At 40.9% G+C, this 17101-nt stretch overlaps 2 protein-coding genes across 3 annotated transcripts in view; one reads left to right on the top strand and one right to left on the bottom strand.

The window, feature by feature from the left end:
• Positions 1 to 736, bottom strand: part of LOC121943606 (rhomboid-related protein 4-like) — a 16024-nt gene extending 15288 nt beyond the window's left edge. The window contains exons 1-2 of one of the 2 annotated variants that reach the window (XM_088079353.1): positions 584 to 736; positions 117 to 225 (exon numbers count right to left, since the gene is read on the bottom strand). The gene's annotated coding sequence lies outside the window, so the exon portion shown is untranslated. The remainder of the gene's footprint in view (positions 1 to 116; positions 226 to 583) is intronic. The other variant, XM_088079352.1, reaches the window with a different exon arrangement.
• LOC121964896 (scavenger receptor cysteine-rich type 1 protein M130-like) overlaps positions 1 to 16776 on the top strand; it is an 18694-nt gene extending 1918 nt beyond the window's left edge. The window contains exons 2-10 of the mRNA XM_088079349.1: positions 3074 to 3106; positions 3218 to 3637; positions 8452 to 8766; positions 9600 to 9884; positions 12078 to 12377; positions 12454 to 12783; positions 13781 to 14107; positions 15458 to 15543; positions 15633 to 16776. Of these exons, the coding sequence (XP_087935475.1) occupies positions 3074 to 3106; positions 3218 to 3637; positions 8452 to 8766; positions 9600 to 9884; positions 12078 to 12377; positions 12454 to 12783; positions 13781 to 14107; positions 15458 to 15543; positions 15633 to 15671 (2135 nt within the window). The 3' untranslated portion in view covers positions 15672 to 16776. The remainder of the gene's footprint in view (positions 1 to 3073; positions 3107 to 3217; positions 3638 to 8451; positions 8767 to 9599; positions 9885 to 12077; positions 12378 to 12453; positions 12784 to 13780; positions 14108 to 15457; positions 15544 to 15632) is intronic.
• Positions 16777 to 17101: the final 325 nt, after the last annotated feature.

The following is a 17101-nucleotide window of genomic DNA, read 5'->3' on the forward strand; positions in this document are numbered from 1 at the left end:
AAGCAACATTCATGTTAAAGATGAGACACGCTGTTAAACATTACATGAGTCCACACTGGAAGCTGAGAACATGTGCAGGTAACAAATATCTGATTTCATATTTACAATGAACTCACCCAGAGCTGCAGCGCCACCTGCTGCACAGAGCTATTCACTGTATCCAGAGTGTTCTCTGCAGGAATGAACGCTGCGCTGTCTTCTCTGCACTCTGCCACTTTGAATCCGCTGCTTGTGAAGTTTGACAGAGAAATTCAGCTGTGTATCACACATGACAGCAGGTGTCCAGGTGAGAGCAGACAGCTGCGCTTCGTTTGGACATGCTGAACAATTCTGTTTGTACGCCTCCACAACCGTGGTTGTGCTTACGTTAGCTAGGAGAGGCGGTGGCTAAACGGCTAACGTAGTTTGCAGTGAAATACAACAGAAAGTTGGGTGTAAACAGGATCGCGCTCAGAAGCAGAGTGAACCAACACTCTTCACAGCATTTACACAACCTCCGGTCTTTACTTTCCACAATAAAATACCAACTTAAATTACTCAGCATTTTGCTAAGAAGCAACTCAAATTTGTAAAATTCACTCACAGCTACTGTAGCTCCCGTGTCTCAGTAACGTCAGGAGAATATCAGCTGACAGTCTGCAACAACACAACCACACGCGAAATTCTCGCTCAAGTTTAAAAATTTACACTTGCGCGAAGTGGCGAAATACACGTTTTCGCGTCCTTCATGCCGCCCGGCCCGAATTCGCGTCCGTCCGCGTCTTTGCGTTGACGCACAGAGACGGTAAAAGTCGCCTGAATGATGTTTGATTTTACATTGTATCGTTTAGGATGCTGTTGGAACACACGGTATTTTGTGAAATTGTCCCTCATCGTGTTTTTCCCATGGGAAAACCCTCCCAACCTGTCCGGGTTTGGAGCATAATAAATCCATGGGTTTGTTTGTTTGTTTGTTTGTTTGTTTTTTTTACCATGTGGCATAAATCAGTTTAAAGTCAAATGATTTAACCATGAAATAAAGACACACTTCAAAGGGCAACCTTGGTATTTTCCTATCTGTACCTTATATCCCCACGTTTTTGTGTATAATGAATGGAACTTATAATGATAAAAAAGAAATCCAGTATTAATAAAAACAGGGTAATGACTGAGGAAAAAGTGCTTAAAATAGGCCTATAATAATTTTGTAACATTTAAATATGTAATTATGATAACTTGTCCTTGCTTCTTTTCTTGTTTTCCTCTAGTGATTTTACCCTATAGCTTTAAAAAAATTATAAATCCACTCATTTCTTGGAATTTGTTGGACGTTTCTCACCAACTTGCTCATTGCCGTTTTCCCATGTTTTTGACAGAAATCATACCAATTTGCTCCGAGTTCAAAGGTTTTAATACTTAGTTAAGGCATCTGAAAGCAGCACAAGAGAAGTGATGTTGCTCCAGGTTTCAAAGGGTTAACATACAGGGTTTTCTCTGTAGAGATCCTTTCTATAATGTTGTCAGTCAACTAGAATAACACTGTGATCCTGTCAGTGACAAAAACAAACACTTTTATTCGACATACATTGACAATGCATGATTGCCTGCAGGGGTTACATTTCAGCCTGTTTTGCTGCTGTCAGTGCAGCTCTGTCACTCTATACTGGACTCGTTTCAAAAATTGTGGCTCCCATCAGTCACTTCGACACAAAAACAAAGAAAATTGGGCCTTGGTGAAAAATACCAAAGTTGCTCTCTATGTAATGTTACAAAAAAGGTTCAAAAATAAGAAAATAAACTGAAGTACATACTGTAAATGGTACCCCCCCCACACACACACACACAAAACAACAAACAACATAATAAATAAATAAAATTGGGTAATGCAACTTTTCCCACTTATATGCTAGTAGACAACTTAGACAAAGGTTTTGGTTTATAAAAAAATAGTTTTCAAGTGCTTCCTGTCACATGACATCATCTGCTTCCTGCTCCTTATGGCTGAAGACATGGCGAATGCAAATCCTCCTAGAAAGAGGTAATTTTCATAAATTTCTTATGATTTTCCTCCCAAACATATTTATAATTATTTAATCATTCAAGTCTCTAGAGTAACCCACCCCCCAAAAATTGTACCTGGGATAAATATTTTTTTGTTCATGGGCTTATTTCCAGTAGGCACATAGCTTGTCGCTAAATAAAGGAAAACACTGTTGTCAGGATTGCTCATAATTTACTTATTTCAAATTGTAGAATAATGCACAATGGCTCTTTTTAGTCCTCTTAGAATACTCTTTCTAGCTAAATAAATTCACAGGTATTCAAGGCCTGTGTCTATAGGATTTTGATATGTTACCATACATCATTTTCTTGCTAGCTGCTAAGTGATCTTTCTCTGTTAGCTAACATTAGCTTGTGCTTCACTGAGGTAAAAGATTTTGATGTGCAGTACGAGGTGCACTTTTCTTGACACACAAGTACTTACCATAGCCAATGCCCACACCTACAAACCCTACCCTACTCTACAAACAATTGTTGCCAGTCATAAAAATGCTATTTTCTTCAAAACAAAGTACAAAATGGAAAAAAAAATAAATACATAAGATGATTCAGAGGGACTCAACTGATAAAATTAAATGCCTTACAACTCCGAAAAAAATCTGGGCATAAACGGGTTAATATGTTCAAACAACCTTTGCAGATTCTAAATTTCTGTATTTCATGGAATTGCAATATCATAGAAATTACAAAAAGCATTAACAACGAATGGCATTTTTCCATAAATTTGGCTTTGTGCATAAAATATTTTTCCATGATCAGAATTGTGTTAACTGGCAGATTTTTGTTTCTTGTTCTTAAATTACATCCATATGCGATCTGAGTTAAAGATTTTGTTTTAGCAATTCTACCATTTATTGCCAGTAAAAATGGGAGAGGAGAACACCGTGGTTTCAATGTCAAAAGGAATGAACATCAATAATAACACAAACATGATTATGACCTACAAAATCATGAATTTTAGTTTTACCGTACCCAGTCCTTCCTAAGTCAAAACTCTTTATTTTAATATTTATTTTGTTCATCCTCTCTGCAGGGCTCTGGGCTGCAGACACACACAAGTCAAAAGGTAAAGAAGACATTTGAAAAAGAGAGAGAAAACAAACTTTGCAAATTAAAAAAAAAAGAAAAGTGGAAGTAACTTTATTTTATGTACTGATTATTTTTGGTTTCTGTTCAGTATTTCCTGGTGATGTCAGGTTGGTTGGAGGAGCCAGCCACTGTTCTGGTAAACTAGAGATAAAAGTCCAGGGAGAGTGGAAGGCAGCGTCTAAGCCTGATGTGACCAGGCCCAGGCCCATCCCTGTCCGTACAACAGTGGTTGAACGGATTAGGCCAGCAGTGGATGACCAGTTTGGGCCAGCAGTGGATGACCAGTTTGGGCCAGCAGTGGATGACCAGTTTGGGCCAGAAGAGGATTACCAGTACTTTAAATGGGACATAGCATCACTAGCTGAAGTGTGCAGACGGCTCAGCTGTGGTTCTGTTGTTTCACTGCAAACAGTACAGGGTTTCCCAGGAGAATGCATATCTGGCGCTCTACACATAATAAACTCAAATCCAGAACTGTCTGCTTCCAAGATGGAGATCACCTGTTCAGGTCAGTAACTTTACAGCTGCTACCAGGGCTGTCATAGTGGGGGGAAAAGTGGAACTAACTACCCAAACTACTGTTTGAATTTTTTTAAGGAAATAAGTGCCATAAATACATTACATTGGCAGAATTGATCAGATAAAAGTCATCAAATACCACCGCTTTTGTAATGCTCTTGGTGTAGTTGTCACAGTCTGCTCTCCCCCTCTCCTGCTCTGCTGCTCTGCTGCTCAGCCACACCCCTCATCAGCTTTGCTGCTTCCACCTGCTGCTGTCACCTGCTCACCATCTCCAATCAAGCCAGTATATATGCAGCTTCACTCCGCTCACTCTTTGCCAGATTGTCTTCGCTCTCATGCCTGACTCTCCAGCATTTGTTTCTGTTTCCGGACTGCTTATCTGGTATCGACCCGACTCGCCTCTGACCGTTGCTTCACGTCTCAGCCCCGATAAATCCACAAGCCTTCTGTCTCCGATTATGAGTTTTGCTTGCCTGCTTTCTGTTCCTCGTCTGCCTGTGACTGGTTGGGAGTCAGCCTGTTCCTGCTTAGCCCGAAGACCCATTTTGTCAGCTTCACCTTGCTAGCTCCTCTCCTCTGATGCCGTCAGCCTCGCCAACTCCATCTCAAGGTCCTGCCATACCCGCCTGCTCTACTCTGATGCATCTTGTGGTTAGCTGTTTTCCTGCATTAACCTGCTGAATAATGACTGATGATTCAATAAACCTGGTTCATTTGTTCTGCATTTGGGTTCACTCCACACCCGTTAGAGTACAAGCTGGCCAGCTATGGACCCAGCACACAATCCCACACCACTTAGTCGCCTCGAGACAATTGAGGGCATCCTGCAGCAACATGAGGCCATGATGACTGCGTCTGCTGATGAAGCCAGACAGTCTGCTGAGGCTCAGGGATGAGCACTAGCGGCGTTAGCCAGACAGATGCAACAGCTAGCAGCCCAACTTTCCCAGCTCTCTCCGTCTGCTGGATTTGCCCCCTCTTCTGAAGCATCGGCTCCTGCTCCTGAGCCCTGGGTGGGAATCCCAGAGTGGTACGACAGTGATTGAGAGACTTGTGGCCCCTTCCTCACGAACTGCTCTCTTCTGTTCACCCTGCAGCACCACACCTTCACCGCTGAACCAGCAAAGGTAGCGTTTGTCATCAACCACCTGACGGGCAGAGCTTGACTATGGGGAAAAGCTGAGTGGGAGAGGCGGTCTCCAGCCTGTGCTTCCTTTGACCTGTTTGCTGCCGAACTTTGCAAGGCTTTTGGCTTCGAGAATTGTGGTTCTGAGTCTGCAAGGGCACTGATGAGACTGAAACAAGGCCTGTCATCAGAGGTGCCTGCAGCAAGCCTCAGCTTCGCTTCACTCCTCCAGCTCCAGCTTTTCACCGGGGTGCCACCTGTGTACCATCATTTCTGCCAGGTCTTCAGCTAAGCCAGAGTCACACTACCCCTACGACTGCGCCATAGATCTCCTGCCTGGTATGTCACCTCCCAAGTGGCGCCTGTACTTTCTGTTGGAGCCTGAGAGAAAAGCCATGGAGACTTACATCGACTCCCTGGCCAAGGGCATCATTCGTCCTTCTTTATCTCCTTCTGAAACAGGATTTTTCTTTGTTGAGAAGAAGGACAAGACATTGAGACCCTGCATTGACAACTGATGACTTAATGATATCGCTATAAAGAACTGTTACCCACTGCCACTCATCTCCACTGCCTTTGAACTGCTCCAGGGGGCCACCATTTTCTCCAAACTTGACCTGCCTACCACCTTGTCTGCATCAGAGAAGGAGATGAGTGGAAGATGGCATTTTACACCCCAACCGGTGACTACGATTATCTCATAATGCCGTTCGGCCTCACCAATGCCCCTGCCATCTTCCAGGCACTGATAAACAATGTGCTCCGAGACATGCTCAACCAATATGTCTTTGTGTATCTTGATGATATACTCATCTTCTCCCGGTCCAAAGAGCAACACATTCATCATGTCCAGTCCATCCTCCAGCGCCTCCTAGAGAACTCCCTGTATGTCAAAGCAGAAAAATGTGAGTTCTATGTCTTTTTAGTATCTTTTCTGGGGAACATTGTGGCACAAGGCAACATCCAGATGGACCCAGCCAAGGTCTCAGCTGTCACCTCCTGGTCTGTTCCTGAAAACCACAAACAGCTTCAGCATTTCCTGGGGTTCGCCAACTTTTACCATCGCTTCATCCATAACTACAGCTCTGTGGCAGCCCCCCTCACCGCCCTGACCTCCTCCAAAGTGCCCTTCCAGTGGTCACCTCTGAACGACAGTTTGTGGTCGAGATGGACGCCTCAGATAGGGAGTGGAGGCCATCTTGTCTCAGCGCTCTGGCACTGACCAAAAGCTCCATCCCTGTGCCTTCTTCTCTCAAAGCCTGTTCTCGGCTGAGAAGAATTATGACATTGGTAACAGGGAACTGTTGGCCTGGAGGAAGTTCTGCAGTCTGCTGGGTGCTACTGCCAGTCTGTCCTCTGGATTCCATCCCCAGACCAATGGACAAACTGAGTGCATGAACCAAGAACTGGAAACAGCCCTGCGGTGCATGGCCTCCCAGAACCCCTCCTCCTGGTCGTCACAACTATTGTGGGCTGAATATGCTCACGATTCCCTTGTCTGCTCTGCCACCGGCCTCTCTCCATTTCAGTGTGCATATGGCTATCAACCACCACTGTTCCCAGCCCAAGACAAGGAGACTTCTTGTCCGTCTGTCCAAGCCTTCATCCGTTGCTGCCGCAGAACATGGCTCCAAGCTCGCTCCATCCTCCTTCGTTCTGTGGGTCGCTATGCTGCCACTGCCAACCGCCACCGTACTACTGCACCTACCTACCAAGCAGGTCAGCAAGTGTGGCTCTCCACCTGAGGCCTACCTCTCTGAGTGGAATCCAAAAAGATGGCACCTAAGTTCATCAGGCCTTTCACTATCCAGAAAGTTATCAGTCCAGTGGCAGTCAGTTAAAGCTCCCACATTCCATGAGAGTTCACCCAACCTTCCATGTGTCCAAGATTAAGCCAGTCCACCACAGTCCCTTGGTCCCTGCGACACCACCACCTCCCCCATCACAAATGGTTGATGCTGGCGGTCCAGTGTATGCTGTACGTCACCCGATTCGCTCTTGTCGGTGGGGTAGAGGTCTTCAGTCTTGTGGACTGGGAGGGTTACAGTCCTGAAGAGAGGTCCTGGGTTCCTGCTCGCCATATTGTGGACCCCAGTCTCGTGGCCAACTTTCATCAGCAACACCCCGACCAGCCATCCTATGAGTCTGCTCGTCGAGGGACCCACATCTTGCCCCCACCTGTCCAGGATGTTGAGGACCTTTCTATGGGGGAGATGTCAGATGTCGCCTTTGATCTTTGCTTCACGTCTCAGCCCCGATAAATCCACCAGCCTTCTGTCTCCGACTACGAGTTTTGCATGCCTGCTTTCTGTTCCTCGTCTGCCTGTGGCTGGTTGGGAGTCAGCCTGTTCCTGCTTAGCCCGAGGACCCACTGTGTCAGCTTCACCTTGTGCCGTCAGGCGTGCCAACTCCATCTCAAGGTCCGGATCCACTCCCAGCCCTCATCTGAACCACTTTCCAGGGAAATGTATGGGCCTCACGAGTCCCATACATTTCCTGCCTGCCCCGTTGGTCTTGTGTGGCCTGTCTGCCTCACAGGAGACCCGGGTCCAAATCCTGCCATACCCGCCTGCCCTACTCTGATGCATCTTGTGGTTAGCTGTTTTCCTGCATTAACCTGCTGAATAAAGACTGTTAATTCAACAAACCTGGTTCATTTGTGCTGCAATTGGGTTCACTCCACACCCGTTACAGTAAGATCCTAAAACCAAAAGCCACCTTTTGCATCCACATGATATGCCACTGGAAGCCGCAAACTGAGAACATGGCCAGAAAGAACCATTTATAGCGGATGGCCGTACGGCACCTGCCGTGGCTGCAGTTGAGAACATGAATAAATGCAAGTGGGTCCAACAAACTGCAGCCTTTCATACAGGACTCTGATGTTCCCTTACCATCTGAATGTGATGGATTTTTTCCTACACCTTACCATGTGCCTCCTTTCCCTATTCCTAATCATCTGTGACAGCATGTGCATTTGTTGACATCCTGGTGTTGGTTGCCATGTGCTTTTATTGCCCAAACAACCATATGGAGCGTCATCCCACCATGTGTTTCCATTGACATCACAGTAGTGGCATCCCGGAGCGTCAACAGCAGATGCAGAGGGATACCTAAAATATTACATGTAGAAGCGGAAGTCCACTACAAAGTGGTGATATGTAATTTGGTAATGTAATGTAATGTAATAAGAACGTGTTAAAAGCCTGAACTTTATATGGGAAAAGAAAGGAATCTCTATGAGGCTACTCTCACCCCTTGGAGGCGCTCTCATGTCTTTCCCCAAGAAAGAAGAATTTGGCCTCCAAAAAACAAAACAAAAACAAAAAAGAAAGAAAGGTAAGGGAAAGACAGGAAATGATAAATGGTGCATCAGAGAGACATGGATCCAGATGGAAAGGAGGCGGGGCCCACAGAGGCTGCTTGTGCATAGGGCCCAGGATTTGGTGCTACACCCCTGGCTGCTACCACATGTGAGCATAATCCAAAAAGTAGTTATTAAAGACTTGACAAGAAGACTGATTTTAGATGATTCCTTCTATATTTAGCAGTGCACTTTGAAGAGAAGAGATAAATTGTGAAAAAGTCTGATAAAAGTCAGAAAGCAATTGAACAATATAATTTTATGTGGTTCAGTGCTATTTGATCTGAAGGTGGTGACTTTGTCTCTCCAGAATCTGTCAGGCTGGTCGACGGACCCGGTCTGTGTTCAGGTAGACTGGAGGTAAAGTCTAGCCAGTCTAACCAGTCGTGGTCCTCGGTTTGTGAAGATGACTTTGACCAGCAGGATGCAGAGGTGGTCTGCAGGGAAGTTGGCTGTGAAACTCCTTCAGTCTTCCAGGGAGTGCTCTATGGAGACGGGGAGGCTCCGGTGTGGTCCAAAGAGTTCCAGTGTGAAGGCCATGAGTCTGCTCTCCTGGACTGTAGAAGCATGGACTCAGACAGAAACACCTGCTCATCTGGCAAAGCTGTTGGACTCACCTGCTCAGGTAAAAGAAAACATTATCACCAGTTCAGTTTAAAGGAATACTTCACTCTATAAATGATAGTATGTTTATCAGTTGCAAGTTTGTGAAAACTTTGTTTTATTCACACACCTTTTGTGGTGAATGGAGATTTCAAAAACTGAGACAAGTTGTTTGGGGATTAAAGTCATAGGGGGCTTTGTTTAACAGCAGCAACAGTCTATTAAAACACCTCTTTACAAGCTCTCACACAATTCATGCAGTATAATCAACACATTCTCATCTCAACTCTTCAGATATTACAGCTTGCTCAGCACTATTCACGTCTACATATGACACACTGGGTATCCTCTTGCGTATGTTGTTGGCATCCTACATTGTGTCAATTTACACTTGTGCATTGTGTTTTTTTCAAAAAAGACTTTCAAGGAAAATGTACAGTTTCTGCTTGTTAGATGGACTTAATGCAACAGCAAAACACCTAATATTTGCATTTATTTCCTTGGGAAACAAAAGAATGTGTCATAGACCAGCAGCTCCTGCATACAGAGCCTTTTCGGCTCCTGCATACAACAATGATTCTTTTTGTAAATAGAGTCTGGTTTTGAAGAGCACATAGATAAGTGTCACTTTCAGTTCAGTTTCCCATTAGAAATGGCTGTTTGCTTATACTGAGCATACATACATGAGTTGTGTGAGAGTTTGTAAACTGATGTCTTGATGCATTTTTGCTGTTAATAAATTACCTGTGACTTCAATTCATTAGGAATTTTCTTAGTTTTTGGATCCTTTGTTCACCACCTGTCTGATGATGTAAATCCAAACCTGTTCGAAGTTTCTGTCTTGTTTCTGCTCAGAACCTGGCGGTGTCCGGCTGGTTGGAGGAGCCAGCAGCTGTGGTGGCGTGCTAGAGATGAAACAACAATTTGAATGGAAACCAGTGGATGTGACAAACTGGAACATGAGATTAGCAAGCGCAGTGTGCGAAGAGCTTGACTGTGGCTCTTTTGTTACAATCATCAAAAGACCGGAGTCCGCATCAGAATCTTGGAAAATCATTCCTTATTGTAACGCATCTTCACTGAAGAAATGTTCAACAGACTTTACATATTCTTTTACCCGCCTTGAGATAACCTGCTCAGGTAACACCATTAATGATAATGATTAATGATTGCACTGATAATCATTTCAATCCAAACTGAAATTCAATTTCTGGTGTTGATTACCAGTTTGTCACTTTAAAAACCAAGGAAAGATAAAAAAAAAAAAAAAACTGGTAGTGATGAACCCACAGAGCATTAAACGGCGCCTCTGCTGTTAACCTCAGATCTACTAACTCCTCAGTATCTCTGTATGTATGTACAGTGGTCCTGAGAGTCAAAACACAACAGCTTTTCAGAAAACAATACAAGATTTGAAAAAACATAAACATTAAAAAAAGAGAAAAAAAAATCACGACATTTCCCAAAAACAAAACATTTCATAATATACTACATTTCTCAAAACAATACATTTCAGAAAATGAATCAGTATTTCCAAAACACTACAATATTTCAGAAAACACTAAAACATTTCATAAAATAACATTTCAGAAAACACAACATTTGGTGAGACTCAATCAAAATCAAAAACGTAGGTACTATTGGACAATGATTCCTTGTCGCATGGGTAAATTGTCTGCCAGTCTGCAACAAACAGAAGTGCTTTTTTTGTTTTATTTCTGGTGGACTGGATGCCTTGCGTCTTCTCACAGGTTGGGAGTGTAAGATATAATAAAACTTTATTCCCAGTAGTGCACAATAGTGCCTAAGTTTTGTACTTCAAGTCTTAGTAGTACTAATAGTAGTAGTATTTTTATTCAGTCGTCACACACAACACAGCAAAGACAAAAATACTCACAATATACACTCTAATGTACAATAAGTATATACATTCTTGATAACATAAACTAATTACTAAACTAAAGTACTAAAGTATGGTGATAATGGCTGAAAAGGTACAGGCAGAAGCAAAACGCTTATATACGCCTGCCTTGTGGCTTAGAGGTAGAGCGGGTCGTCTTCTAATCAGAAAGTCAGCAGTTCAATCCCCAGCTCCTCAACACGTCCAAGTATACTTGGGCAAGATACTGAATCCCAAATAGCCCCAGATGCTGCATCATCAGACTGTGACTGCATGTTAATGCTTACTTAGTAGCAGGTGGCACCTTGTACAGTAACCTCTACCATCAGTGTGTGAATGTGTGTGTGAATGTGACAGTGTGGTGTAAAAGTGCTTTGAGCGGTCAATAACCAGGCTTAATCATAATAACCAGGCTTATGGATGTAACAAAATCACTGAAATAATGGCTGCTTTGGAAGTTGATCCCCACAATTCTACACAGTACAATATATATGGAAGTATGAGTGAACAGTAAATAATATACAAGGATTTATGATTTATTTATGATTGCTATTGATTTTGATATTCCATCTATTTCTTTTCTCTTTCCAAAAACCAAAAAAAAAAAGTTAAGTTCCTTTAAGTGTTTCCCAGAGCAAAAATAAATTGGTATCATCTGCAGAAATTACACATTTTAATAAGTCTGTAACATTACAGATATCATGAATATAAAGTATAAATAATTTTGGACCAATCACCGAACTCTGCGGCACCCCACAAGTGACCTCCCTAAATCCTGACACAGTGTCATTAATTTGCACACATTGTTTTCTATTTTCCAAATAGCTCACCAAATGTTTTGTTTTCTGAAATGCTGTTTTATTTTGTGATATGTTGTTTTGTTTCGTGAAATGTTGTTAAAATTGGTTGAGGTTTTTTTTTAAATATTGAAGTGTTTGCTGAAATGTTGTAGTGTTTTGACCCTTAGGACCACCATATCAATGATTTGGTTTTACAACCCACAACAAGACACAAAATATCAAGAAAATAATTTAAAGTAACACAAAGCATGATAAAAAAAAGACAATTAAAAAGAGTAAAACTAAGTAAAATAGTACAAAAAAGCTAGTGGAATAAGACAAACTACAGAACTGGTTGCTGCCTCGCTGTCCATTTAAACTCTAGATATTAAAGTGTTCCATATTGGCAGCAGTCAGTCAGTCAGTCATTTCCTGTAACCGCTTGTCCTCGTAAGGGTCGCGGGGGGGCTGGAGCCAATCCCAGCTGTCATCGGGCGGAAGGCGGGGTACACCCTGGACAGTTCGCCAGACCATCGCAGGGCTGACACATATAGACAGACAACCATACACAGTCACACCTAAGGGCAATTTAGAGTCACCAATCAACCTGAGCTGCATGTCTTTTAAAGTTGCTCTTTTTCTGCCTCTTTCCAGAATCTGTCAGGCTGGTTAATGGAGCCAGTCTGTGTTCAGGCAGACTGGAGGTGAAGTCCAACCAGAGGTGGTCCCCAGTGTGTGAAGATGACTTTGACCAGCAGGATGCAGAGGTGGTCTGCAGGGAACTTGGCTGTGGAGCTCCTTCAGTCCTCCAGGGAGCTGTCTATGAAGAGGGGGAGGCTCCAGTGTGGTCCAAAGAGTTCCACTGTGAAGGCCATGAGTCTGCTTTCCTGGACTGTAGAAGCTCAGATAGAAACACCTGCTCATCTGGCAAAGCTGTTGGCCTCACCTGCTCAGGTAGAAGAGGAGCTGCTGCTTTGATTTACTGCTCTGATTTACTTCCTTTTGTAATTACTCTCATGTGTCTGCTCAGATCCTCCAGGAGATATCAGGTTGGCGGAGATATCAGAAGATTTCAGTAGATATATGGCCAGCCGTTGCGCTGGTATACTGGAGATGAAAAACCAGAGAGAATGGAGACCAGTGTATGCAAGTGGTTTTGAATGGGACCAGGACACTACAGCTGCAGTGTGTCGAAAGCTCGATTGTGGTTCTGCCATTTCAACATTTGAAATAGGTCATCAGTATTTAGGCAGACCTGTGTGGTTGATCAACATGTCCTGTGTCCAGTCTAAATCTGAGCTGAAGAAATGTTTGACAGGTGATGCATTCAGCTCTGACTCCAGGGAAATCATCTGCTCAGGTAACACCTGTATGGTACATGCGCTATTAATTCCTGTGCTTTGTCTGTTGCCACGATAAGCAGGACCTAGGTGAGCTAGAACAGGATAAACAGTTCAAAGTTGATTTTATTTTCATTCTTCAATACAGTGTTCTGGTAATGAGATTACCAGAACACTGATGATGTGAGCTCCACTTCGTGTTTCTCTCTCTGTACCAGTAGGCAGGTTTCCATTAACCCTCAAATTGCGCAAATTATAGCAAAAAAGTTTTTACACTCCCACGAGGTGGTATTTCAGGTGATTTGAAAAATGCCATATTTCGCAAAACTGCAATGGAAACACTTTTATAGCTCATATGATGTGTAACATTGGGTAGCAGTATTGCCACTTCATGGATGCCATCTGCCATTAAACCCAAAGAAGAAGAAAAAGTAAACATGACTCGGTATGTATGGACGGAGGAAGAAACCGAGATCTCCTTAACTCTTACAAGAGACAAAGAAATAACGGCAATATTAGATGGGCTTTATTCAGTGGCTGCAATAGAAATAAACCTACTAATATTTTTGTACGTCCATCGCCATTGTTGTTGGAATGTTATCGCGAACAACAAACATTAGGGTGATGAGAACTACCTTCAGTGACAGAAACCATCTTTGGGAAAAATGTATCTGGCGTGTACTTTTAGTTTATAGTTTGGTCTCTGTCCCATTCACTAACACGGAGGAGCAGGCTTTATGACCTATACTGCAGACAGACACCAGGGGGCGATCCACATTAAAAAGCTAAACTTTGGGGGATCTGCCATGTCATCCATCTTTCTATACAATATGGTCAGCGGAGATCTTCCTACGCATGCGCTAATGGAGGTCCATGCATCTGCAGCTAGGCAGTTTTGAAATCTTTTCCCGTTACCTCCAGATTCTGCATTCATGTGCAGAACTCTGTTCGTAGGAATGATGAACACGGACTCAAACAGTTTTGTTGCCTAAACCTCTTTTCCCTTTTCATTAACAGACCTGCTGACACAACCAAACATCTCCTCTTTCTCCACTGATGGGGTCTCCAGAGCCAAGCAGCAGGGGTTCCAGGTGCTCGAAGGCTCCAACTTCACCATCACGTGCTCTATCAAACCACACTTTCCAGGAGGCTCCTTCACCCTCACCTTCACCACCTCCAACACAGCGCAGAACTACACCCTGCCAGCTGTCAATCACTACACCCACTTCCTGTTCTCTGCCGCAGACCACACCCACCGAGGGGAGTACCGCTGCGTTTATCGCATCTACTTTTTCGGCCTAAACTTCTCCTCTGAGAGCCAGCCGCTCCATCTCACTATTGGAGGTAACTTCACCAAGAATCAAACTCAGAAATCTGACACTGACTCTCTTAACATCCTGACTTTACAGGAGTAAGTTTATCCCATTCAGATGAAACATGTAAAGTCATGCATGACAGAATCACCTCACATCAAAAGTTCACTTTCTTATTTTCTTATTTGAATTTTTTCTAAGGATACCCCTGTCCTACTGCTATCAGCATAAGTGATGTTGCAACTGAATTCCTATTTTACACTTGCAGTAGCAAAGTCTTTTTTCATACTTCTTTAATGACATATCATTCAGTGCCTTTTTTTAATCATTTGTGACAACATACAAAACTATGACTTTTTTATGGCTTGATAGACAGCGTGCTATACTATGACATTTTTCATCTCATAGTATAGTGACACTTTTTCATCATTTTTGACTTTGACTTGATTTTTCATGATTTTTGATGACTTACCATACTATGTTTTTTTATGATTATTTAATAACATACTTAACAATTACTTTTTTTCAGAATTTGTGATAACATAATTTACAATGACTTTTTTAAAAATCATTTTTGACAACAAAATCACAGATCGTTGAAATGACTTTATTTTACATGTCTCATTTAAAAATGTCACCCATGCCGCCCTACATGCATGACTATAGTGAAAAACTGAGGCCTTTTTTTTTTTCAACTTTAGGATTTTGTTTTTTAAGTTTCCATTATTTTAGTGTTTTAGCATTTCAATACAAACATGAGTTATATTGACTGTAACAGTGGTTTAAAGTGACTTAAGGCAGTTTTACGTTTAATCCTTTTACAGTCACATTATACAAAATTACAGACTGTAGAAATTGTTAATAAAATGCATACATTTATTAAGAAAAAACATCAACATTTTCCTAGTATAATACATTGTAAAAAGTGCAAACATCAATTGAGAAATATTAAAATAAAAGTAACTAATAAACATATTAAGATGAATATACAAAAATAAATAGATGGAAATAAAAATAAATCTATAAAAAAATCTTTGTAAAATGTATGGTAAAAAAACAAATTGTGTTATAAAATAAAAGAAAAATAAAAGTTACTTAATAAAACAAACAAACAAAATAAATATTAAAAATAAACAAATTGAAATAAATACAAAAAATAATGAATATAGTAACAATATCTAGTAAAAATGTATGGTAAAAAAACAAAGAGTCAATTTAATACAATAAAAATAAAATTGACTAGAACTGCAGAATAATCAAATACTTAAATGCATAATTTTTAGTAAAACAATTTGGTTTGCAAAAATGTCAACCATGTGGTTACAATTCCTGTCAGAGGATTTATAAAAATGATGAGTTGTGATGATTTCGTCTGTTTCAGCTCCTATAACCGAGCTGATGATCAGACTCGTTGTCATCCTGCTGGGTATGACGCTGCTCATCACGGCCCTCTGCTTCAACTTGAAGGTATTATTCAGTGGAGTGAGTACGCAGTTAGTTAGAAGAGACCAGTTATTTTAGCAGTAACACCCCATGCTTGCTGCATGTCTTTCCAGGCCAGCAGGAACCAGAATCCAGGACCAGAGACTCTGTGAAGGCAACCCAGAGGCAATTGAAATGGACTGAAGTTTACTTACCTCGCTGGGCAGTTGTTTTTGATGCATTTTAACCCAATAATGAAAAGATGTAAAGGCATCCATCCCTCTAAGATAAATGTCATCTTTATACCTTCCACGGGGAACTAGTTCTGCACACCAAATGAGGGCCCAGGCGTTATCAAGGACCAGGGCTGTATTTTAATTTTTTCCTCCTCAAAAACAAATGTTTATGCATACTATGTTCATCTTTTTACCACAATTGTATATTATTGTATTTTGAATTTTATACATATAATATTTTATCCCTATATTGTAATTTGCTCTATTTTATGTGTTGAATTTTTTATTTTTCTCTTTTTAATACATATAATACAATACATTTAATGAGTATTGTCAGAGGGAGACTGAGATATATGAATTTTATTGGGTCTGCTTCTCTGTAATAGTGTGTGTGGCAAAAAATAACTTAAAACTTCAAAAGGCTTTCTCACATCTAAAAGAGTTTTTTTGTAATGAAATATGCCCTATCGGTAAAGTTGTCTTTCCCTTTTATATCATTAATAAATTAATCAATTAATTAAAAAATAAAATAAATGCTTGGTTCTTAAAAAAAAGAAAAGGAAAAGGTTCTCATGCTATCCACGCAGTCTCCATGTAGTTTTAATATTAAATAATTATAATTACAATAATTGAATAATAATATTAAATAGTTTAAATTATGTATATATTTGTTGAAGAAAATCTTGTACTCTTGATGAACTGATAAACAGTGAAGTAAACTTAATAAATAATAATATAAACTTTTTGATACTGACCCCTTTTTGATTCTGAGATCAACATCTCTGACCTCATGCTCCCCTGAGCTCTGCCCTACCCTAACTAGAGGGCGCTGACAATATAAAAATCTATAATTTGTCTTTTATAACAAATTATTATCAGTAACTTGACTTGAAACAGAGTATTTCTGCAGTGTGATATTACAACTTTTATTTGTGTTAAAAAAACATAGCTTAAAAAAAAGACCATGAACACAATTATTGTTATTTTTTGTTTGATTGTATTATAGATGCTGTTTTTGTGTGTAATAAACTTTTATACAAGTCCCGCTTTGTTTAAATGAAAAACAAATATAAGTTAATAATCATAGGCTTCATAAAGGTTCTCCATGACCTGTCTCCATATAGTTGGTTGTTGTTTTTTTTTTTTTTTTTTTTTTAAATATTTGTCTATTCCAATGAATTATCAATACTTTTTTACTTAAAAAGAGAGTATTTCTATACTGCAATGTTACTGGTTTTACTAAAGAAGTCACTTTATGTTTGATTTTATTGTTGATGCTTTTCATCTTTTTATTGGTGTGATGATTGGTGTGACTGCTTTGTTTTAAATATTTCAATATACTATATATAATAATAATAATAATAATA

The sequence above is a fragment of the Plectropomus leopardus genome, chromosome 6 (assembly GCF_026936395.1).
Source record: "Plectropomus leopardus strain MGB_pleo_1.0 chromosome 6, ASM2693639v1, whole genome shotgun sequence".
NCBI lineage: Eukaryota > Metazoa > Chordata > Actinopteri > Perciformes > Serranidae > Plectropomus > Plectropomus leopardus.